The sequence below is a fragment of the Budorcas taxicolor genome, chromosome 20 (genome assembly GCF_023091745.1).
Source record: "Budorcas taxicolor isolate Tak-1 chromosome 20, Takin1.1, whole genome shotgun sequence".
Lineage (NCBI taxonomy): Eukaryota > Metazoa > Chordata > Mammalia > Artiodactyla > Bovidae > Budorcas > Budorcas taxicolor.
This window is the reverse complement of record NC_068929.1, coordinates 38952043-38977350: the sequence shown is the minus strand read 5'-3', so window position 1 is coordinate 38977350 and position 25308 is coordinate 38952043. Positions and strand designations below refer to the sequence as shown.

General features: G+C 41.4%; 1 protein-coding gene across 2 annotated transcripts in view; it reads left to right on the top strand.

Moving 5' to 3' along the window:
- Positions 1-25308, top strand: part of OSMR (oncostatin M receptor) — a 65860-nt gene that overhangs the window by 6663 nt on the left and 33889 nt on the right. The window contains exons 2-3 of one of the 2 annotated variants that reach the window (XM_052659139.1): positions 10343-10428; positions 19471-19643. In XM_052659139.1, the coding sequence (XP_052515099.1) occupies positions 10356-10428; positions 19471-19643 (246 nt within the window). In that variant the 5' untranslated portion in view covers positions 10343-10355. The remainder of the gene's footprint in view (positions 1-10342; positions 10429-19470; positions 19644-25308) is intronic. The other variant, XM_052659140.1, reaches the window with a different exon arrangement.

The window sequence follows — 25308 nt, the reverse complement described above, 5'->3', positions numbered from 1 at the left end:
TCTAAAATGTCAAGAAGAAAGGTTAAATACAAATAAAACACACTGCACATCTTAAACAAAGCTGAAAAAAATCTATACATACAGATCTAAACCTATATATAGAGCTAAAATAAATCCATGCAGATTTTTAAAAATTACAACTATTCTGCACCCTGCCCTCCTTATTAATACGTGTAATTTCTAATCAACAAAACATGATAATGCTTTCAAGATATATAACATAAAGCAAGATCATTTTTATTAGTAATTTCTCTAAAATGAGAGGAAAAAAATACTTAAGATATAATCCGACAGAGCAGCAAAACTATGAAGTGAAGAGTGATGATGTTCTCAAAGTAGAAATGTGTGACTTTTATTTACTTTTAAATAAAACTTTAAAATACCAGGTTGCCTATTAATCCAGACAGCAGGGAAAGCAGAACAGTGGCAGGAAATAAGAGCTGGGTCTAACTAAGCAGTCTTTACTGCTAAGAAGATAATCCACCTTGTTTTCAGTTTCCTTTTATGCTTCTCACCAAGTATAAAGGTAAAGAAAAACTACTCATTTTCAGTACAGCATCAGTAAAAAGTATAATGGAAAAATGGATCCCTCACTGTGTCCCACTGTTTTACCTATAAAAATGGTAAGAAATTTAAGGAAAACTGTAATTCCATTAAGATCGGGATTAATATTTAATCACTTCACTGATATTTATTAAGGTGTCCATAAGACATTTGTAGAGTAGCAGGTTAGACTTTGTTCCCAGTTTGTAATGACATAACTTAAAAGGCATTTTGTCTTTTTCCTGCCTTTGTTTCTATATGTGTGGTATGAGTGAGGCTTTATCTTTGCATGGGATTTTAGAGGATTAAAGAGGAAATGTTGCTACACTTAAAAGATAACTGAAGATTATTACATGAGTATAAAGATTTAATTTATTTGGAACTCCAAATAACTGCCTGCTTTTTCCCGTCACAGACCATTCTTTTAGAATGGAGTATTAATATTCCAGTTAAAGAGTTGGCTTAAATTCTGATTGTCTTTAAATCATTTGAGGTGGAATTACAGTTTTCCTTTCCCAATTTTAAACCAGTCCTTTTTTCCATGTCCAGTTCTAACTGTTGCTTCTCACCCTGCATAAAGGTTTCTCAGGAGGCAGGTAAGGTAGTCTGGTATTCCCATCTCTTTAATAATTTTCCAGAATTTGTTGTGAAGTTGAAGGCTTTAACATGGTCAGTGAAGCAGAAGTAGATGTTTTTCTGGAACTCTTTTGCTTTTTCTATGATCCAGTGGATGTTGACAATTTGACTTATGGTTCCTCTGCCTTTTCCAAATCCAGCTTGTACATTTGAAAGTTCTTGGTTCATGTACTGTGGCAGCCTAACTTGAAGGATTTTGAACATGACCTTGCTAGCATGTGCAATGAGCACAATTGTATGGTAGTTTGAACATTCTTTGGGATTGCACTTCTTTGAGATTGGAATGTAAACTAAACTTTTCCAGTCCTGTGGCCCCTACTAAGTTTGCTGGCATATTGAGTACAACACATTCGCAGCATCATCTTGTAGGATTTGAAACAGCTCAGCTCGAATTTTGTCATTTCCACTAGCTTTGTTCGTAGTAATGCTTCCTAAGACCCACTTGGCTTCACACTCGTGATGTCTGGCTCTCAGTGAATGACCACACCAGCGTGGTTATCCAGGTCACTAAGACTGTTTTTGCGTAGTTCTTCTGTGTATTCTTGCACCTCTTTTTAATTTCTTGTGCTTCTGTTAGGTCGGCCTACTGTTTCTGTTCTTTATTGCGCCCATCTTTGCATGAAGTGTTCCCTTGGTACCTGTAATTTTCTTGAAGAGATCTCTAGTCTTTCCCATTCTATTGTTTTCCTCTTATTTCTTTGCCTTGTTCACTTAAGAAGGCTTTATCTCCCCTTGCTATTTTCTGGAACTCTGCATTCAGACGTGTATATCTTTCCTTTTCTCCTTTGCCTTTCACTTCTCTTCTTTTCTCAGCTGTTTGTTAGGCCTCCTCAGACAATCATTTTGCCTTCTTGCCTTTCTTTTTCTTGGGGATGGTTTTGGTCACTGCCTCAATGAGTAGCAGTGCTTACTTTTTCAAACTCTTACCAATGCTAAGTATTAAGTCTTTTAAGTCAGCTTTGCCAATTGGACACCACACAGACACACACACAGATATAAACAATTGCAGCTTTAATTTGCATGTATTTAATTATTAGTGACAGTGTCTAGTTTTCTGTTATTTTTGGTTATTAATATTTCTTTCACTTTATAAATCACATAATCATGTCATTTATCAGTTTTTCTTTGGAGTTTCTTATCTTTTTCTTATTGATTTCTAAGAACTTTATATATATTAGGGACATAACCCTGTGACATGAATATTGAAACTATTGTTCCCAGTTTGGTTTTAGACCTATTATATGTCTAAAATATTTTCAGTGTTCATTTGATTGTTGTAGCAGTCTTTACTTTTGCTCGTGGTTTCATGTCATGCTTGGCAGATTATACAAATATTCACCTATGTATTACTCAAGTAATTTTTTCTTCCATTTTTGCTGAGACATAATTAAATAAAACACTTTATAAGTGTAGAGTATATGATAATGATTTTACTTACATGCATCATGAAATGTTTATCACAGTAAGTTCAGTGAATATCCAGTGAAAATTCAGTGAATTTTTCCTTGTGATGAAAACTCTTAGGATTTTCCTCTTTTAAGAATTCTCATGTATAACATGGAACACTGTTAATGATCTTTATCATGCTTGTATTTATTTATCTTATACATAAATACATCCCATGTATTTATTTGTCTTACAGCTGGAAGTTTGTACCTTTTGACTGCATTATCCAGTTCTCCCTACCCCTACCTTCTGCCTCTGATAACCACAAAATCTGATCTTTTTTTCATAATAGTTTGTGAAGTGTAATCAGCGTTCCACACTATGTCAGTTCCTGGTATGCAACATGGTTATTCAGTATTTCAATACATTTCTAAATGATCACCGTGATTAAACCTAGTCATCTGTCACCAGAGATATTACATTGTCATTGACTATATTCACCACACTGTCCATTTCGTGTCTGTGGCTCATTTATTTTGTAACAGGAAGTTTATGCGTCTGAATTTCCCTCATCCATTTCCCTCCTCTTCTCCCCCCTTCCCTCAGGTGACCGCCTGTTTGTTTTCTGTATTTGTGGCTTTGTTTCTGTTTATAAATTACCTATGTTCATTTTTTAGATTCCACATACAAGTAAAACCATATAGTATTTGTCTTTCTCTGACTTGTTTCGCTTATAATAATCTGTAGCTCCATTCCTGTTATTGCAGATTCCGAGATGTAGTTCTTTTCTATGGCTGAGTAATATTCCATTATGTGTACATGCCACAGCTCCTTTATACATTTATCTATTGATGAGCATTTAGGTTGCTCCCATGGCTTGACTAGTATAAATAGTGCTGCAATGAACTGGGGGTACTTATATCTTTTCAAATTAGTATTTTTGTTTCCTTCAGATAAATACTCAGAAATGAATTTGCTTCTTCATAGCAGGCTTCCCTGATAGCTCAGATGGTAAAGAATCTGCCTGCAATGCAGGAGACCCAGGTTTGATCCCTGGGTGAGGAAGATCCCCTGGAGAAGGGCATGGAAACCCACTCCATTATTCTTGCCTGGAGAATCCCATGGATAGAAGAGCCTGGTGGGCTACAGTCCATGAGGTTGCAAAAGCCTGGACAAGGCTGAGCGACTAACACTTTCACTTTCATGGTAGTTCTAATTTTTAATTTTTAGACTAACCGCCAAGCTCTTTTCTATGGTGGCTGCACCAATTTACATTCCCATCAACAATTCAAGAGAATATGTATACTTATGAATGATTCACTTTATTGTGGGGCAGAAACCAATACAACATTGTAATCAAGTATCCTCCAATTAAAGCTAAAATTTAAAAAAAAATGCAAGAAGTTTCCTTTTCTCCACATTCTCATCAGCATTTGCGTTCTTACAGTTGTGAGGTGATATCTCCTTGTAATTTTGATTTGTATTTCGCTGATGTTTAGTGATGTTGATCATCTTTTTCTGTGCCTGTTGGCCATCTGTATGTCTTCTTTGGAAAAATGTCCACTTAGGCTCTCCACTCCTTTTTCAATTGTGTGTGTGTGTGTTTTTTTTCTTTTGATGTTGAATTGTATGGGTTCTCTGTTTATTCTAGTAAATTTAATGGTCTTGCATTTTTATCTTTGTTCATCTGGATTTTGTTTTGTTGAAGGAAATGAAGCTATACCAATAATGATCAAACCAACATTAATTGGGCTTACTATCTGTATGATCTCATAATCTCATTTGATCCTCATGGCAATCCTGTGAGGTAGGTTATTTAATCTTATTTCACAGAAAAGAAAATGAAAGCCCAGGTGATTTAAGTAACTTGCCCATCGTCATACAGTTAGTAAGTGCCGAAAGGGGGATTGACTCTAAATAGTCTTATGTCAGAGTACCTGTACGTAACTATTACAGCTTCCTTTCCCCACACATGTCTGGGTTAGTACCATTTGGGGGAATAATGTATTTTTTCAAATGAAGTATCACCTTTGGCATTTACCAAATGCTTGCATATTCTTTGGGTCCAGGTTTTGCAGTTCTTTTTACTTCACATACAACAGAGACTCACCTTTACTCCTAGCTGGAATCACAACTAAATGTTGCTTTTAAAAAGCAAATGAGCAGTGTGTGAGTCAGTTGAGCCTCATAACTGAGGACTGATCTTACAAAACTGGTAGAAACACTTGCCTGGGTAGTGTTGCTGGTGCTTTTACTATACATGTAGTATTTATACTGGGTATGTTTAGAGAGCAAGGGAGAAGTGCTTGAACCCTGGGCATACCTCTGGAGGAGGAAGGGATGGTGAAATTGGAGTGAAATTATCCTGTCGGTTACCAGCCCTACACTGCAACAGTGGAGGCCCTTTCAAAGGCAGAGTGTTACTCGCTCAGTCATGTCCGACTCTTCACAACCCCATGGACTTTAGTCCTCCAGGTTCCTCTATTCATGGGATTCTCCAGGCAAGAATACTGGAGTGGGTTGCCATTCCCTTCTCCAGGGGATCTTCCCGACTCAGGGATTGAACCTAGGTCTCCTGCATTACAGGCAGATTCTATACCTTCTGAGCCACCAGGGAAATCCATTCAAAGGCAGGGCTCTTTTAAAAGCTGTAAGAAGAATGAGACCTGGCAAATGTGGGGTTTCTCTAAGAAGTGAGCAACTGTTTGTACTGCCATGTAGGACTCTTCCATAAGGTACACACACTGGGCACATATCCTGTTTCAACAGCTTCTTTCTTTAAAATAGTATTTGCATATAACATCATCAGGGCACCGAGCCAGTTTTGAAGAGGTTCTTGGGAAGCAAGTGACTGATTAAACTGCTTCTCATGGGGATTATTTGCAGTGGGGAAACTTCCCAGGAATAAATACTTCAGTAATGACTGAATAAGAAGCACTGATGAAGAGGGACAGATTTTTCAAAATCCGTGCTTTTACTACACATGTAGTATTTATACTGAGGGATGTTCAAAGGCCATCTTCTTTTTGCAAAGAGACAAGATTTGAATGAGAAGTTCTACAAAAAAGTGGGTGATTTTTCTTTTCTTTCCTCCCATTTTCCCCCCAGAGAAGGAATGTCAGTGAAAGACATGTATGAATTAGGCAACATTTGACAACAGAAAATGTAGACAGGCCTGAAAAAGAATCTCTTTTAATTAAAATTTAACACAAAGAAGAAAGAATGCAAGAAAATTGGTACAAGTTTTTACTCATTAAATGGATATTGACTGGGTAGCAACTATATTCTGGAACTGTGCTAGACAGTGGGGAATAAGATCCAGGCCTGTCCTCAGGCACTCATAGTCTGGGTGGGAATAATGGATATCTGAAAAATAGAAATAAAGAAAAGATTTGGTCTATATCCATTAATCCTATAGTCCTAATGACAGGTACAAACTATACACTACAAACTTATCTACATAAAATAGATAAGCAACAAGGAATTACTGTGTAGCACAGAGAACTATATTCAATACCTTATAATAACCTATAATGGAAAATAATTTGACTATATATGTGTGTGTGTGTAGCCAAATTGCCTGCTATATACCTGAAACTTATATTTCAATTTTAAAACACTAGGATTTTTTTTTTTTTAAAAGAGAAATAACATATTGCTGATGGGGAGGAGAAGGGACAGTTAGGGAGCTGGGGATGGACATGTAGACACTGCTACATTTAAGATGGATAACCAGCAAGGACCTACCGTAATAGTATAGGAAACTGCTCAATGTTAGGTGGCAGCCTGGATAGGAGGGGAATTGAAGGGAGAATGGATACACGTACATGTATGGCTGAGTCCCTTGCCTGTTCACCTGAAACTGTCAAAACAGTGTTGATTGCCTATACCCCAATATAAAATTAGAAAGTTTTTTAAAAGAGAGAGAGAACAGATTTGAATAAGGACAAAGTCATGCAGTTGAGGCAGAAAAGTATTTTTTCTGTGTGAATTCTACCACCTCGTACATCCCAGACTTCCTTTTCTCATTGCAAATTGGATGCAGCCTTGCTCCTCCCTCACAGTTGTAGAGAGAGAAAGCCTGTTGAATGAATGGGAGGACTGGGGAATTAAGCAGAGCTTTGGAGGAAAAACCAAGCCCTGAGTGCCCATTGGGGGAACGTGCCAAGCGGCCGGCTGATGCCGGACATGCCAGCCCTCATCCTTGAGGTGATGTAGGAGAGCCTAGCCTGGTCCCAGGTTTTTGTTTGGATCTGGTCAGAGGGCATGGTACACAGTGTGAAGTGCCCCAGAACTACATGCTCGGACCTCTTTCTCTTTTCTGTCTGTTCTCCTCTTGGAGATCATCCAGGCCTGTGGCTTTATACGTGTGCACTGAAAACCCCTGGGTTTGTCCCCCTGAGCCAGGACCTCTTCCATGGACTCCACACTGTGTAGCTAGCTGGCTACTTGACATCTCATTTGAATATCAAGTAAGCATCTCAAGTTAAGATGTCACAAATTCAGTCCTTGATACAGCTGACTAAATCATTCTTGTGCTTCTCCATTAATGGTGATTCCATTTTCCAGGCACGCAGTCCAGAATTCTGAGAGCCATCCGTGATGTCTCAGTTTGTCAACGCCCCACACGTTCTGCCAGCTCTGTCTGTAAATCTCTCCCGAATTTCATCACCCTTCCCACTGCCGCTGCCGTCCCTCCACCCCTGGGGTCTAAGCCAGCATCAGTCTCCCACGGACCACGGCCTGAGCTTGCTCCTGCCACTCTTGCCCCGTTCAGTCTCTTCTCATTAAGGGTCCTTCCTGTGCAAGACCATGTTACTCCTTTGTTTAAAACTCACCAGCAGCTCCCATCTCACTCCAAGCAGAAGCCAAAGCTTCTAAAGTGTTTTCCCTGCCTGCTCTCCCTTTCTGTGTGCTGTCTGATTTCTCCTGTCACTCACCTCCTTGCCCCCCTCCAAGCCCCGGCTCTGCGTCGTGTCTTGAATATGCCCAGCGCTCAGCACCTCAGGATGTTTGCACAGCTCACCCTCACCTCCGGCCTTTTCACTCTGTTGTGGGGGTCTCACAGGGCAGCAGCTGATGCACTCAGAATTGGATCACCCGAGGAAGACTGACGTAGGAGGGGTGGAGGGGAATCGCGTGGGCTGTGCGTCCAGTCACCTGGGGCCTTGGATAAGAGTTCCTGGTGTCTGTGTTTTCCCCACAGTGTCAGGCTCTGTGCCTGCAGGAAACCTGTTCACAGGGCATTTCCCAGAGGGGGCTCCACAGCAGGGAGGAGTGCCTCAGGGCTTCCTGGAAGGTTCTCCCTCATGACTCTTGTTCGGCAGGTTTCGATAAACGTTACTGATTTTACCGAAGATTTTCAGACAACAGCTAGAACTCCTAGTCCTTCTCCAAAACGTCCTGAGTGGTCTGGAGCCTGCAGTATCTGGATGGTGGCTGCCTAGTCACAACACTGGACAAAACCACTTTGCTCTGTGCAGGCGGTGACCACTGGGTCACAGCTGCCGCCTGTCCAGTGGGTTGTAAAACCATGCCTGTGAAAACTGATGAAAAGAAAGCCAGGACATTCGATGGCAGCTGAAGCTGAGGTCCCCAGCTTCACAACCAGCCATGTGTGAGATGGTGGGAAAGGGCAGGGCTTCAGACAGGACTGTCCTGCTGATTCTACCCAGACCATAGACATACGTCCTTTGTAAATTACCATACCTTCAATTCTGTTATATGACAACTTGTGTTCTTTAGTTTCTGGTTACGCTTAACTGGTAGGTGGCCTCTAACTCCTAGTTTTAAGTTTCTTTGCCCCATGACTTATTTAATTTTTGTGACTTGGTAAATATTTGATTTACTGAGACTCCACCTTTTAAGAAGCATCTTAAATAGCCCTTTCATGCGGGGGACACAAGGCAGCATGCGTCCTACCCCTGGAATTACCTGCTTTTGAATTGAGGGGATGAGTGAGGAAACAGCAACCCACTCCAGTATTCTTGCCTGGAGAATCCCATGGACAGAAGAGCCTGGCGAGCTACAGTTCATAGGGTTGCAAAAGTGGGACACAATTGAAGCGACTTAGCATGCACGCTCTTCTCACGGTGGTGGGTCCTTGTGTTCCTTGTGTGACATACATGCTAGGAGGATGGGACCCTGTGCTGTAGACCAGAACTGGGTGGATATTTAAATGCACAGTGAGTGTCAAAACCCCACTGTGGCATTTTCCTTTGCCTTCACCTTGGTTTTCAGCAGAAACTCTTTGGGGTCAGTCTTCCTCCCGGCTTTGATATTCAGTTGTAGTAGGAACCCATCTGAAGTTGTCCGTAGAGATTTCAGGAGGGTGTGAATGACCTGTTGTCAAAAGTTGAAGTAGCGGAAAGTGGTGCTTAAAGGATCAGGAAGAAAAGCTGTCGTTTGCAGACTTTTGCTCCTGGGTAAGCAGATCTGACCACTCGAGAGTAATTGACTGGTTTGGTTTACCCTCTTCCTGTCTTCACTATTGTTCCAATTTCTTGTAAAATGTTGTTTGAAGAAAACAAATGGATAGTGTGGGCAGTGAAAATGGATGATCTGGTTCACAGAACATCTAGCTTTTGATGACCCTAAGCAGACTAGATGGAGGTAAAAGTTGACTTTGAATTTTTCTTTGCTTCTCTCTGCGATGAGTCAGAGTTTGCAGTAGAAAAGTGAAATTCAGTACTTCCCCTGACTAACGTGTTTATTATTAAGTGAAGCGCATATTAGCCTTCTTGAGACCATCCAGCTTATTCGTTGTGCCCTCACATTGTACAACGGTCAGAGGACCTGATGAATCAGCAGAGCTCTTTTGGCCTGTAGTTCATAACCCTCTTGGAAGACAAGAGCACCGGAAGTTCTCTTGAAAAAGAACAATGCCACTCTGCCTGTCCCCTTCAGAGACATGTGTGTGTTTCTCTCAGGTGACGTTTTAAGGAGAGAGACAGGGAAGAGGGGAGATGACTCCCCTGCAAGGAATCAATTCGAATGGAGCTCTTCTGAGAGTGTGGCTGGGTTTTTCTGCTTTATCTTTCTTCACCAAACGTTGCCTGGTGTGAAGAGATTGGTGACTCCTTACCTGTTGCCACACAGGCTCAGCGTCCCATCTGGGAAAGCTGCCCTGGGCTGGGGCGTGACCTGCTGCTTTCTGACCTCGGCTGGCTGGACTGGAGCAGCGCAGGTGACTCACCTCCGCCTCCTGTGTTACTCATCCTCCTTTTGGGTCCAATAGAATAGCCCAGAAATGTACTTTTTACGCCAGAGGCGGAAACACAAAACAGCAAGAGGAAATACATAAGGTCTTTTGAGGCCTAGGCTCCAAGAGGACACACTGTCACTTCTGCCTCATTTATGAGCCAGAGCAAGTCAGATGCAGCAGGAAAATCAGCTCATCGTGGGGTGGGGGTGGAAGAGGACTCCAAATTCATAGTAACAAGGGGTGTGGATATAAGGAGGAGAGGAGAGTGGAAGCCCTTCTAAAATTTACCTATTTGTTTTTATTTGTGTGGCGGCATCGGGTCTTCATTGCAAAATGAATGATCTTTGGTTGCGGTGCGAGGGCTTAGTTGCCCCACCTCATGTGGGATCTTAGTTCCCCAGACAAAGATTCTAACCCTCATCCCCTACATTGGAAGGTGGATTCTTAACCACGGGACCACCGGGAAAGTCCCAGAATGGAAGCCTTTAATGTCATTATCTTCCACAATAGGTTCAAAGAAACCTGCTCACATCTAAAATTAAATTTCTCTTCTTTGTAATTTATCTTTTTCAGGAGACGAGGCCCTATGGCTCTCTTTGCAGTCTTGCAGACAACATTCCTCTTGACATTGCTGCCCTTGAGAACTTATCAAAGTGAAGGTAAGAAGTGGAAAGAACAATAAAGAAAAAAAAAATCACATAGACAAAAAAAAACCAAGGTAATTGGTGCTTTGGAGAAAAATGAACAGGTTATTTTTATTTGGGAATTACCGGGAATTGGTGAGTAGCAGTGAGTAATTTAGTCTCCACCTTCCTGATCTTAATGGCTCATTTTAGTAAGTTACACCTGAACCCTGATTTCTTGGCCAATGGAAACTTGTCAGTAGACTTAATCCCTCAGCATTTCATGATCAATATATGATCCATTGCCATTGGCAGAGGAGTTCTTTCTGTACTTGGTGTGTAGAAATGGGTTATGTGATCAGAGTTAGAACAAGTTGGAATGTCCTAATTCATTGAGAGGCCGTTGCCACCACGGTAATATGCTAAGTGCTGAAATGCTGTTTATAGCTAAAGAAATAGTATTTGTCTCTTAGCTACTGCAAGGAGATCCAACCAGTCCATTCTAAAGGAGATCAGTCCTGGGTGTTCTTTGGAAGGACTGATGCTAAAGCTGAAACTCCAATAGTTTGGCCACCTCATGCGCAGAGTTGACTCATTGGAAAAGACTCTGGTGCTGGGAGAGATTGGGGGCAGGAGGAGAAGGGGACTACAGAGGATAGTTGGATGGCATCACCAACTCGATGGACGTGAGTTTGGGTAAACTCCGGGAGTTGGTGATGGACAGGGAGGCCTGGCGTGCTGCTATTCATGGGGTCCCAAAGAGTCGGACACGACTGAGTGACTGAACTGACCTGAACTTACCCAGTGAAGGTGCGTGTGTGTATGCTCGGTCACTTCAGTCGTGTCCAACTCTATGTGACCCTAAGGACTATAGCCCACCATTCTCTGCTCTGGAGAATGGGATTTGTTATGTAGTATACTTATTAAAGTATAGTTAATATAAAGTATACATACTATAGTATGTGTAGTATAAGTATAAATGTAAATATATACACTTATGTTATATATAATACATAAATATTTATACTACACATCCTATAGTATGTAAACTTTATATTAAGTATAAATAGAAATATAAATACTTGTGTTGTATATAATACATATATATTTATACTACACATACTATAGTATGTATTCTTTATATTAACTATACTTTAATAAGTATACTACATAACAAATCTCATTCTCCAGAGCAGAGACTGGTGGGCTGTAGTCCTTAGGGTCACATAGAGTTGGATACGACTGAAGTGACCGAGCATACACACACGCACCTTCACTGGGTAAGTTCAGGTCAGTTCACATGTATTATATATAACATAAGTGTACACGGACTTCCCTGGTGGCTCAGAGGTTAAAGCGTCTGCCTCCAATGCGGGAGACCTGGGTTTGATCCCTGGGTCGGGAAGATCCCTTGGAGAAGGAAATGGCAACCCACTCCAGTATTCTTGCCTGGAGAATCCCATGGACGGAGGAGCCTGGTAGGCTACAGTCCATGGGGTCGCAAAGAGTTGGACACGACTGAGCAACTTCACCTCACCTCACCTCACCTAAGTGTATATGCTAGGAAATAATACTATATATACTTATTGAAGTACATATACGTTAATAAGTTTACTTTAGCATATATATATTAAAATAATACAATATATGATGAGAGTTTTTACCTTTAATGTTAGTTTTTCTAGAAATAACATCATATTTTATGGCTGCAAGCTCTCCCATCTTACGAATGGGCCACAATTTGTTTCCTTAAGTGTGTTGGAACCACATGGAGAAACTGGTGGGGAAAGTAGGAGAGCCTGTGACTAAGTCTATAGCTATCTGGTTCTAATCCCGCTCTTTTTGGCCATACTGCAATACTGTGTTGTCGAGAGCTAGGCCAAGAGTCCTGTGTCCCGGTTGGGCTCTGTGACCTTGGGAAAGCCACTTCCCTTTTTTTAGCTTCAGTTTATTCCTCTGAAAAACACTGGAACTGGACTGAGTCACCCCCGAGGTCTCTCTGTCTCTCTGACTTTCCCTTGCCATTTCCCACCATTTCCCAAGGATGTCCTAGGTTGCTTTCCACTCAGTTATTTCTGGCTGCTGTCTACCGAGTACCTGAGTCAAGCTCCTCTTTGTCTAAAGCATCACAGGGCAGCCTTCTAGAGCTTCTGAAGCACTGGTGATATAGGGTCGGTGACTCACTAATTCAGTGATCAGTCACAGAGTGTCTGCACTATGACAGGGGTGTTGCAGTCTTGATTGCAGCAAGGTGAGTAAGACTTAGTGCCACCTCTGTTCAGCTCACGGTCTGCGGGGAGACAAACACCACACAGGCTGTGAGTGCATGCTGTGATCAGGGTTCAAATATGGGGCGGGAAAAGCTGCAATGGGAAGGAGAGACCGCCAGGAAGGACGAGTTATTGGTGAGGGGCTGCTGGTCAGGCAGGCACTTGAGATCGTGCTGGTGCTGTGCCGGATCTGTCATTTGAGAGCTGCTGTGGGTAAGACGTTGTGCCAAGTTCTGGGGACTAGAGTTCATTCCAGGATGCATAAGACTCTGCCCTCCCGGAAATGTGAATCTCGAGTGAGATTGACAGAACAGATGACCATGCCATAGAAGCAGGGTGAAATGAGGGCTAGGAGAGGTGGGCTGATTTTGTATGCATCTGCTTCTCTACACAGTTATTAAAAATAATCCAACCCCCGCCCCCATTCCACAAGGGTTCTGCCTTTTCATTTTCCTAAGTCTCCCTTTGGTTCACAGGTTTAGGGAGAGAATGAATAGCAGCTGTTGCTTTCTGCTGTCTTTAACTAAAAAATTGAGACCTTTTATTCACAAAGGAGATAAAACCTCTAATCAAATAATGATAGAGGATAACTGCCCTGTTGGGCTTTGAATGTTCAGGAATCCCAACTTATTTCATTTACCTTTGAATGAATGGGGCATGATAACTAATTCCCTCTGCCCAAACTTGTTAAGAATCAGAATGCCAATTTATTAAGTGGGGAGTGAAACATAGAAATATAACTGGGACTCAGCCTTTTGGTGCAGATCAACTCAGAAGACTAAATTATGCATTCTGAAGTGTCATCTTAGTGAAGTGAACTGGATATCTTAAAGGAATATTTCTCTTAAAATCTAGCATATTATATGGTTCTGAAAATTATACATGTTTTCTGGAGAACATTTGCAAAGTACAGAAAAGCATAAAACAAGAAAATTAACACCAACATGATGTTGTAAGCTGATTATCCTTAAAAATTGAAATCACTCAACCTCACCATCCAGAAATATTGACTGTTAACATTTTAGTTTTAGTTTTCTTTATAGCTTTTTAAAAATAACGGAGGTGCTTTAAAAAATATAAAATGGGGTTATAGTTCAATGTGATTTTTTAAATGTATGAAAAAGGTCAGGAAAAATTTACGATTTAAACTTGGCAGTGGAGTGAGAGTGGAATTGGTTGGGAATTCAATATCTGTATTGGTTGAATATTTTTATCATGATCATGTATATTTTAAAAATAATGTTTATTGATGTGAAATTTACATAACATAAAATTACCAATTTATGATTACAGTGGCATTTAATATGTTCAAAATTTTTTGCATTTACCACTTCTATATAGTTCCAAAATTTTTTTGTTGTCTCCAAAGAAAACACTGTAATCATTAATCAGTTATCCCCATTGCTCCCTCCCTTGGCCCCTGGCAACCTTCAGTCTGCTTTATCTCTCTGTGGATTTAACTGTTCTGAATGTTCCATGTGAACTGAACCATACCATACGAGACTTTTGTATCTGGCTTCTTTTGCTTAGTGTAACGTTTTCAAGGTTCACCTGATTTGTAGCATGTATCAGTACTTCATTCTTTCTTCACTTCAGTAGCCCAGTTGTGTCCGACTCTTTGCAACCCCGTGGACTGCAGCACGCCAGGCTTCCCCGTCCATCGCCAACTCCTGGACCTTACTCAGACTCATGTCCATCGAGTTGGTGATGCCAACCATCTCATCCTCTGTCATCCCCTTCTCTTCCTGCCTTCAATCTTTCCCAGCATCAGGGTCTTTTCTAATGAGTCCATTCTTCGCATCAGGTGACCAAAGTATTGCAGCTTCGGCTTCAACATCAGTCCTTCCCATGAATATTCAGGACTGGTTTCTTTTAAAACTGATTGGTTTGACCTCCTAGCAGTCCAAGAGACTCTCAAGAGTCTTTTCCAATACCACAGTTCAAAAGCATCAATTCTTTGGTGCTCACCTTTCATTATGGTCCAACTCTTACATCCATACATGACTACTGGAAAAACTATAACTTTGATTATACGGACCTTTGTCGGCAAAGTAATGTTTCTGCTTTTTAATATGCTGTCTAGGTTTGTCATAGCTTTTCTTCCAAGAGCAAGTACCTTTTAATTTCATGGCTGCAGTTACCATCTGCAGTGATTTTGGAGCCCCCCAAAATAATCTCTCACTCTTTTCATTGTTTCCCCATCTATTTGCCATGAAGTAATGGGACAGGATGTCATGATCTTAGTTTTCTGAATGTTGAGCTTTAAGCCAACTTTTTCACTCTCTCACTTTCATCAAGAGGTTCTTTAGTTCTTCTTGGCTTTCTGCTATAAGGGTGGTATCATCTGCATATCTGAGGTTATTGATATTTCTCCTGGCAATCTTGATTCCAGCTTGTGCTTCTTCCAGTCCAGCGTTTCTCAGGATGTACTCTGCATAGAAGTTAAATAAGCAGGGTGACAGTATACAGCCTTGATGTACTCCTTTCCCAATTTGGAACCAGTCTGTTGTTCCATGTCCAGTTCTAACTGTTGCTTCCTGACCAGCATACAGGTTTCTCAAGAGGCAGGTCAGGTGGTCTGGTATTCCCGTCTCTTTCAGAATTTTTCACAGTTTGTTGTGATCCACACAGTCAATGGCTTTGGCATAGTCAATAAAGCAAAAGTAGATGTTTTTCTGGAACTCTCTTGCTTTTTCAATGATCCAATAGATGTTAGCAACTCACTCTCTGGTTCCTCTGTCTTTTCTAAGTCCAGCTTGAACATCTGGAAGTTCACAGTTCATGTACTGTTGAAGCCTGGCTTGGAGAATTTTGACCATTACTTTACTAGTGTGTGAGATGAGTGCAATTGTGTGGTAGTTTGAACATTCTTTGGCATTGCCTTTCTTTGGGATTGGAATGAAAACTGACCTTTTCCAGTCCCGTGGCCACTGCCGAGTATTCCAAATTTGCTGGCATACTGAGTGCAGCAATTTCACAGCATCATCTTTCAGGATTTGAAATAGCTCAACTGGAATTCCACCACCTCCACTAGCTTTGTTTGTAGTGATGCTTCCTAAGGCCCACTTGACTTCACATTCCAGGATGTCTGGCTCTAGGTGAATGATCACACCATCGTGATTATCTGGGTCATGAAAATCTTTTTTGTATAGTTCTTCTGTGTACTCTTGCCACCTCTTCTTAATATCTTCTGCTTCTGTTAGGACCATACCATTTCTGTCCTTTATTGAGCCCATCTTTGCATGAAAATTTCCCTTGGTATCTCTAATTTTCTTGAAGAGATCTCTAGTCTTTCCCATTCTGTTGTTTTCCTGTCTTTCTTCGCATTGATCGCTGAGGAAGGCTTTCTTATCTCTCTTTGCTATTCTTTGGAACTCTGCATTCAGATGGGTATATCTTTCTTTTTCTTCTTTGCCTTTAGCTTCTCTTCTTTTCTCAACTATTTATAAGTCCTCCTCAGAGAAGCATTTTGCCTTTTTGCATTTCTTTTTCTTGGGGATGGTCTTGATCACTGCCTCCTATACAATGTCACAAACCTCCATCCATAGTTCTTCAGACACTCTATCATATCTAATCCCTTGAATCTGTCACTTCCACTGTATAATTGTAAGGGATTTGATTTAGGTTGTACCTAAATGGTCTAGTGATTTTCCCTACTTTCTTCAATTTAAGCCTGAATTTTGCAATAAGGAGTTCATGATCTGAGCCACAGTCATCTCCTGGTCTTTTTTTGCTGACTGTAGAGGGCTTCTCCATCTTTGGCTGCAAAGAATAGAATCAATCTGATTTTGGTTTGGACCATCTGGTGATGTCCGTGTGTAGAGTCTCCCCTTGTATTTCAGGTTATACATATACCACAGTATGTTTGTCCATTCATCTGCTGATGGTCATTTGGGTTGTTGTCACCTTTCCACTGTTGTGAATAGTGCTGCTACAAACATTTGTGTATAAATATTTAAGTCTTGCAGTTCTTTAGAATATATACATAGGAGTGAAATTATTGGGTCATATGGTGATTTTAACTTTGTGAAGAACTTTCAAAATGTTTATTCCAAAGTCTTTTTACACTCCCACCTTGATATACAAAGGTTTTGATTTCTCCACATCCTCACCAGTGCTTATTTCCATTTTTTAAATTATAACCCGCCTTGTGAGTATAAGATAGTATCTATGGTTTTGATCTTCATTTCCTTAATGATTAATGATGTTGAAAGTCTTTTTGTGTGCTGATTGGCCATTTGTACATCTTTGGAGAAATGCCTATACAAGTCATTTGTCTGTTTTTAAAATAGAGTTGTTTGTCTTTTAGCTGTTGAGTTGTCAGAGTTCTTTATAAATTTTGGAAATTAGATGAGTGATTTGCAAAATATTTTCTCCATTTTTAGTTTTTCTTTCCACCCTTTTGACAATGTCCTTAGATGCACAGAAGTTTTTAATTTTGATAAGTTCCATTTGTCTGTTTTGTTTTTTTCTTTTTTGACTCATGCTTTGGCCTCATATCTAGGGACCCAATGCCAAATCCAAGGTCATGGGAGTCCAGAGATTCTAATTGGTATCCTAACCATTCCCAGCATCTGATCTATAAAATTCACAAAGGATGGGTATCTTTCTGGGAAAATAGTCGTTGATGGCTAATAACTTGGATTTTATGGCCTTTCTTGTTAACTTTGCTTCCATAGAATGAATTTTCTGAAATTTTTTTTTCTAAATTCTGAGGATAAAACCTTACTTAGATCCTGACGCTATCTATCACGTGGACCATTAACATGGAGAACTTCTTGCTTGTATCCACCAAGAATACTTATCAACTTTTCTGGCTAGGCCCAGAGCCCCATCCTTATCATCTGTATCCTGAATTTGGCAGGACATGATGGGAGCCACACTTCTCAGACATTCTAGTCCATGTGGCCTTTGATTGGGCGAGGTGTTCCTGCCTTCACAGTTGGGGAGCAGTGCGATAAAGGCTTGGTATTAAAGAGATCTATTCTTAAGTTCCATGTCGCTTTGTGTACATGTTTAAGCTATTGAACTTGAGTTTTCTCATCTATAAAAAATGACTGTCTCAGTTTTACAATGGGCATTTCATGAGAAAAAATACGCAAAGCACCTAGCACCATGCCTGATAAACTTGATGTGCTCGATCTTATTGTTGCTGTTATCTTTTACCTCCCTGTGAGAAAAATACAGGCTTCCCAGGTGACTCAGGGTAAAGAATCTGCCTGCTAATGCAGGACATGTGGGTTCCATCCCTGGGTCAGGAAGATCCCCTGGAAGAGGGCATGGCCACCCACTCCAGTATTCTTGCCGGGAGAATCCCGCAGACAGAGGACCTGGAGGGCTACTGCCCATGAGGTCACAAAGAGTTGGATACGACTGAGCAAGCACATGCGCACAGCGTGAGAAAAGCAGCACATGTAGAAGGACCGTTTGGCAAGGTTTTTTCAGTATTAGAGATTCATGCCATTGTTATTCTCAAAAGAAGGTAATCTCTTACCATTTAAACTAGGTGCCAGAGAGTCTCAGATCACTAGGGGGAAATCCCCAAAGAACCAGAAAAATGAATGCTGAAAAGATCCATGCTCCACCGTGAACCATCAGCTACCAGTTGATTTTATCAATACACTCTTCATCTATTCAATACCTTTGCACCATTCCCAGTGTACTTTCAGTTAAGTGACTTAAGTGAAGTCACTCAGTCGTGTCCAACTCTTTGTGACCCCATGGCCTGTAGCCTACCAGGCTCCTCCGTCCATGGGATTTTCCAGACAAGAGTACTGGAGTGGGGTGCCATTTCCTTCTCCAGTGCACTTTAGATGGCCTCAAACCAACCAGTGAAGCCGATTGATTCAACAATACACAATTCTTTTTGAATCTGTATGGCATTTCCTCTACTTATGTAAAAAGTGATGTTTTGTTCTTCTCCCAGCATTAGCGGTGATCCCAGTTACTCCATCAGGGCAAATCCTCTCTCTGAGCTGTTTTCCAGCTCACTGACCTCAGCAAATCTGTCCCATGTTTGAGTGTCTCCTCTTTGACAGACTCTATCCCACCATTAAACACTCTAAACTTGCAGTCACTCATTATTTCATAGAAGTCTCTTGTGTCTCTCCACTAGGTTCCTTCCTTGAGAAAGAAACCTTGTCACGATTATTTCATTTCACACTAGGTGTCTAATCTCATCCAAAGAGCCCAGTGAATTCTTGCCAGAGGTGTTTTAACTTCAGTGCATTGAGATTTACGCAATAGCCTCTAGAGATGGGACTTGTTCTCATTTATAGCTGTTTAATAAAGTATGAAATATTTGTTTGGGTTTTTTTTACCACAAAGCATATGGGATCTTAGCTCCTCAACCAGGGGTTGAACTCACATCCCCTGCACTGGAACACAAAGTCTTAACCACTAGATTGCCAGGGAAGTCTCGTAAACTGTGAAATAGTTCATAAAATATTCATTTTAGATGTCCAGAACTATGAAATTTATAGCAAAAAGCCCTCTTTTTTTATTCAGCCTTGTTATAAATTTCTAAACTATTTAGATTGTTCAATAAAGGATCCTTTTGTGTAACTGTCAATATATTAATTTGCTGTGTGTCGTTGAGCAACTCATTTCATTCATCTAGGGCTTAATTTCTTCATCTGCTGAGTGATTTCTAAATTCCCTCCAGCTTTTCAGTGTCTAATTCTAGAGTGTATATGTGAGCAATGTTTTCCAAAGCTAAACAATGATGATATTGAACAGTTTAATTATCTGTGATTATTCAATCATACGCCTATTAAATGTTACTTCATATCGTGTTTTGGTCTTTCAGTCTTGTCTGAACCTTTACCGTTAACTCCTGAATCACTGAAGGTTTCCATCAATTCTACAAAGCAGTGTTTGCATTTACAATGGACTGTCCACAACCTTGATTATCATCAGGAATTAAAAATGATTTTTCAGATACAGATTAGTAGATTAAAAGCATCCAATTTCATCTGGATGGTAAGTATTTTTATTCTTGGCTCAGTATTTTAAAAATCCTTTTCTAACACCATGATTTGTCTTTCATGACATCTTCCCCAAAATCCTAATCTGGAATCATTTTAGTAACTCAGAACAGTTCTAAATAATCACAGTTCTGTGTTTTTAGTTAAGAAGATCTGGGACAAATTAACATGACAATTTTAGTTTGGTAGGTTGGGTGGGTTGTGCTGTAAAAATAGATCATTTTCTCAGCTCTTCTCTGTTCTCTATGAAAGCTGTTGGGGTCTATACTTGTGAAGACTGGGTTCCAAAAATCCACAATCAACCATCCTATTCCTCTTCCTTCTTCCTTCTCTGCCTACCAAAGATTTTCCTAAATCAGATGTAATAGTTCGGCAGTTTTCATGTCAGTGTGGCTCTCAGGCAGTTTCTTTATTAATACTGTGCTGAAATACAAGGAAGAAAACGTTTTAGCATTTTCTCTTCTACCCAGCAAAGAGGTCCTCCATGGACCTTGTTGGAGAGTAACTTACCGTGTCCTTTGTTTCCTCACATGTGCCTTTTTCTATAGCAAATTAAATTAAGAAAATCCTGAACTCATGCTCTTTTTGCCTTTGAATTATTTGGGATTGATGTTCTCTAGTCTGGTTTAAGTCATGGTTATGTCTGTTTTGCTTGATGCTTTCCCATTTGCTGCATTGGGGCACTTTGGTGGTTTTCTTCAATGACCATTTATGGTCCAGGGAGCCCTAGTAATCTATGCCCACATCATGATCATTTATTATCATGGGAGGTTGAGGGACAGTGAAATATTTTCTCACTGTAGGGAAACAGAATTTACCTAGAGGGAAGTGAAATATGGATATTTTATTGGTGGGGACCTCTATTTGCTAGTGGACAGCTACTGTTCTCTCAGGCAGTGGAGGCATGGATACAGGGACCCAAAGGGTCAGTTCCTTTAGTAAAGCATAAAAGTCACTAACTTTAAAGGTTCCAGTTACTTTAATGATCCATCATCATCACCTTTGAGATCTGAATGAGTGGCCTAAATATCGTTCTGACTATTGATTTAAGGTTGATACCAGGTCTATAATTCTGTCCCTCAAAGGGCAGCTTCCTACCATGATGTTCCTTTTTTTATTTTTTTTGTAAGGCCCAAAACAGTAGTTTATTTGGAGTTTGTTAGGACTACAGGCCAGGAGACACAGATCTGAGAAACAATTACATTGTATTCCCTGGTTTTTAATTTTTTTTAAAAACATTTATTGAGATGTAGTATAATTGCTTTACAATGTTGTATTCGTTTCTGCTGTATAGCAGAGTGAACCAGCTATACATATGCATATGTCTTCTGTTTTTTGGATTCCCTTCCCATTTGGGTCATCAGAGAGCACTGAGTAGAATTCCCTGTCCTACAGGTTTTTGTTCACTATGTATTTATATGTAGAATGTATATATGTCAATTCCAATCTCCCAATGCATCCCACCCCCTCTTTCCCCCTTGGTGTCCATACGTTTGTTCTTTCCATCTGTGTCTCTATTTCTGCTTTGCAAATGGTTCATCTGTACCATTTTTCTAGATTGCATATAACAGCGGTGCTTGTATACAGCTATTCCCTCCCCAGCCCTTCCTCCCGTTATCCCTTTCACAGGGATAATTTTTGTATTTTCATATTTTTTGTATTATTGATGGATACACTTGTTGATTTGGGCCTAGCACAGCATTGAGCAGAGGTCATGTTGAGGCTAAGAATTGCCTAGGGAAAAGAAATTTGAGTGGAGGGCTGGAGGAATTTGTGGAAGACTAGCACTTAACCCCATTAGTGAAAGTAACATTAACCATAGACCAGGTGGATCCCATTCTTTATTCTTCTAAAAGATGGTTCTTTTTGTTACCATAGTAAAGAAAATAATGGTAGGAAAGCCTAAACTGACAGTTGTTCACATCTGTTTAGACCTTTGATTCAGGTACTAGTTCTCTTTTCAAGGTAAAAAGAGAAACCTTTTTCTTTCTTGCTAAGTAGGTTTCTTGCTGCTGAAATCTACTTGTAACCAACCACGGCTGGAGGTGTTTGAGGGTAGAGTTTTGCCTTGTCCATTACATGGTTCGCATAACATCCAGCCCAGCCTGATCCCTAGGGCACAGAAAGGTTTGTGATGCTGCTTTTTTCTTTTGTCACTTATTCATTTGAAAAAGATAATCACACCTGCCTATGCCAGATGCCAGGAACAGGTAAAGAAAAATCAGCTTTGACTTGAATAGTTTGCAGCACAGTTGAGAAGATAGTCCAGGACACACAGCAAACCTGCAATGACCTACCCCTGACCACGCACACACAGAATTCTCTCCCTTTGCCTGCTGGCCTTGGGTGGTGTAGGACCCTCCATAGCCAGAGGAAGGAACAGCCCCTCTCCAGGCAGCTCTGCTTCTGACTGGAGCCCTGGGCTCCACGTGGGGGTTATGGCCACACACAGTCTTTCCCAGTCATCAGTTACCATGCATCCCAGAACAGATGATGCCATGAGAAGCTGTTGTCTGAACCTCTTGGGCCTGCAGTCAAGGAAGGACCTAAGGGCCCCTCCACTTAAGGTTCAGAAAGCCAGCTGAGGGAGACTGCTTCTATCTGGACCATAATCTCCCTTCATAGGGCAGGTCCCTGAAATGCAACCTCACTCTTGTTGAGAAGGAGCAGCTTCCTGTTCTCATGGCTCCGATAGTGTGTTCCCAAATAAGCCAATGGATAATAATAAATAATTTATTTATGTTAAATTTATAAATTTATATTAAATTAAATATGTATTATAAATAAATAAAACAAGGCAAATAGATGGGGAAAGAGCTCCAAAATCACTGTGGATGGTGACTGCAGCCATGAAATTAAAGGTACTTGCTCCTTGAAGAAAAGCTGTGACAAACCTAGACTGCATTACTTTGCCAACAAAGGTCTGTCTAGTCAAATCTATGGTTTCTCCAGTAGTCATGTATGGATGTGAGAGCTGGACCTTAGAAAAGGCTGAGCACCAAAGAATCGATGCTTTCAAATTGCGGTGTTGGAGAAGACTCTTGAGAGTCCCTTGGACAGCAAGGAGATCAAACCAGTCCATCCTGAAGGAAATTAACCCTAAATAGGAGAAGGAAATGGCAACCCACTCTAGTGTTCTTGCCTGGAGAATCCCAGGGATGGTGGAGCCTGGTAGGCTGCCATCTATGGGGTTGCACAGAGTCGGACACGACTGAAGCGACTTAGCAGCAGCAGCAGCAGCATTCACTGGAAGGACTAGTGCTGAAGCTAAAACTCCAGTACTTTGGCCACCTGATGCTAAGAGCTGACTCATTGAAAAAGAACCTGATGCTGGAAAAGATTGAGTGCAGAAGGAAAATGGGGGTGACTGGGTGGGACTCAGTGGACATGAGTTTGAGCAAACTCTGGAAGATAGTGAAGGACAGAGGAGCCTGGTATGGTGCAGTTCATGGTGTCACAAAGAGTTGGATGTGACTTAGCAACTAAATAACAATAACAAATAAACCAAAGGACAAGCGTCTTGACAGGTGCTTGCAGCTGGTCCAGGGACGCTGAGCTGGATCCTGGCTGGCGCCGACCTCTCAGAACTCACCACGTAGTCCCACCTTGGCCTTTCTAGTCACGTGCTTTATGGTTCCGTCCATGGCAGGGGAAGGCAGAGTACAGTAACCAGTCAAGCTTGGAAGGAGGCCTGGAGCTTGAATCAGGGAGGAATAAGCTCACTTCTTGGGAATGGATCAGTGACTTCACTTGGGCATCATGTAAATGCCAGTTTTTCATGACTTACTGATGTCTGCCAGGGCCAAATTAAACTTGCTACTTCAGTGAATGAAAACAGCCCAAACACAAGTCATCACATTTTTAAAAGTCACTGAATTGATGCATTGAAGGAAACTTTTATCTCCTCCACAACATGGCTATAAAGACCACAAAGCACAACTTTGTGGTTAGACAGAATCTACACAAAGAGGGTCTGGGAAAAACAGAGCTCGTGACATATTAATGAACTGATGAAATCATTTAGCACATAGTTTTAGACTGTGGGCTCAGGTCCAGGCCTTGTTCAAGGCGTGGGGCTATCAATGCTGAGCAAAACTAAGGAGATGATCACAAAGTTAAAGTGTCCTAGATGTGAGGAGTGCAGGTTGCTGACAGTGGGCTATGGGTTGAGATTAGGCCTGACCTTCTCTAGCAGCTTGGAGGAAGGGCAGTTGGAGTCAAAGTAGGAAAGAAGATTAGAAGCTAATTTAGCATGGAGAATGGAGAAGAATGTTCCAGGAAGATCCAGCTGGAGTGAGCAGAGGCCCTGAGTGAAAGGGGCTGGGAGCTTTCAGGCTTGAAAGCATGGGGCACGTGGGGTGGGCAGGACAGGGCCAGATCACATGAGACTCTGCGGATCATGCTCAGGTGTTGTTTTTTTATCCTGGGAACAGTGAGAAGGGGTGATGAGATCACCACTTCAGAGTGATGAGATCTGATTAAAACCACTCTGGTTCCACAGTGGGGAGAAGTTGGGAGGATTGGAGGAGGTGAAGTGTGACCAGTTTGAATTGAGCAGTGGGGTTGGTCCAGAGGGGAGGGGCCTGGAGTAGGTGATAATAATGAGAGGAGAGAGTGGCTGAATTCCTGAGAGATACAGGAGGCAAAATCCAGCCTGTGGCTTGTTCACATTATAGCAAGGTCACCATGACTGCTATAATGTTCGTATTATAGCAAGGTCACTGATGGACCAATTTTTTGTACTAGTTTTTAAATAACGGAGAAAATATGCCTGAGATTGTGCACATTAAATAGTAAAAGTTGCATGGGTCAGGACCACAAAACTTGTTAAAAGCAATGTTTTATAGGGATGTGCTGTGCTATCCTCGGTCGCTCAGTCATGTCGGACTCTTTGTGACCCCAGGGATGTAGCCTGCCAGGCTCCTCTGTCCACGGGGATTCTCCAGGCAAGAATACTAGAATGAGTTGCCATGCCCTCCTCCAGGGGATCTTCCCAACCCAGGAATCGAACCCAGGTCTTCCACATTGCAGGCAGATTCTCTACCATCTGAGCTACCAGGGAAGCCCAAAAATACTGGAGTGGATAGCCTATCCCTGCTCCAGGGGGTCTTCTTGACCCAGAAATTGAACCAGGGGATCTTCTTGACCCAGGAATTGAACTGGGGTCTCCTGCAATGCAGGTGGATTCTTTACCCCCTGAGATACTGGGGAAGCCCTTTATAGGGATAGGAATACGATAAACTGAAACAATGGAAGCACTTTACAAATGGGAGTTCTGCTTAGAGTGGGAAAGGACATGCATGATTAGATGCCCTTCAGGTGGACTAAGCAGTTCTCCTTCCAGAATAGTGTTTGGTTCTGCCAAGGCCACCATCTAAGGCTGACAGCTGGGGGAGGGGAAGGCATAGTGGAGGGAAGGCCTCCAAGTTTGGCCGCTCCAGGTGGCATGTGACGTATGTATTGCCCCCTCCTCTTCACTGGAGGACTTGCCATTGGCCCTTAAAAAATGGATGCAAACTCAGTTTTCCCCAGGAAGGGCAAAGTATCTGTTGTCCTTGTCTTACAGCTGTGGGGGCAGAAAGCAGGCATCCCAGTGAGGCGCATCGGTGCTTGGAGCTGTGGTCCAAGAAGAAGAATAAAGCCCAGTCCCTACTTCTACG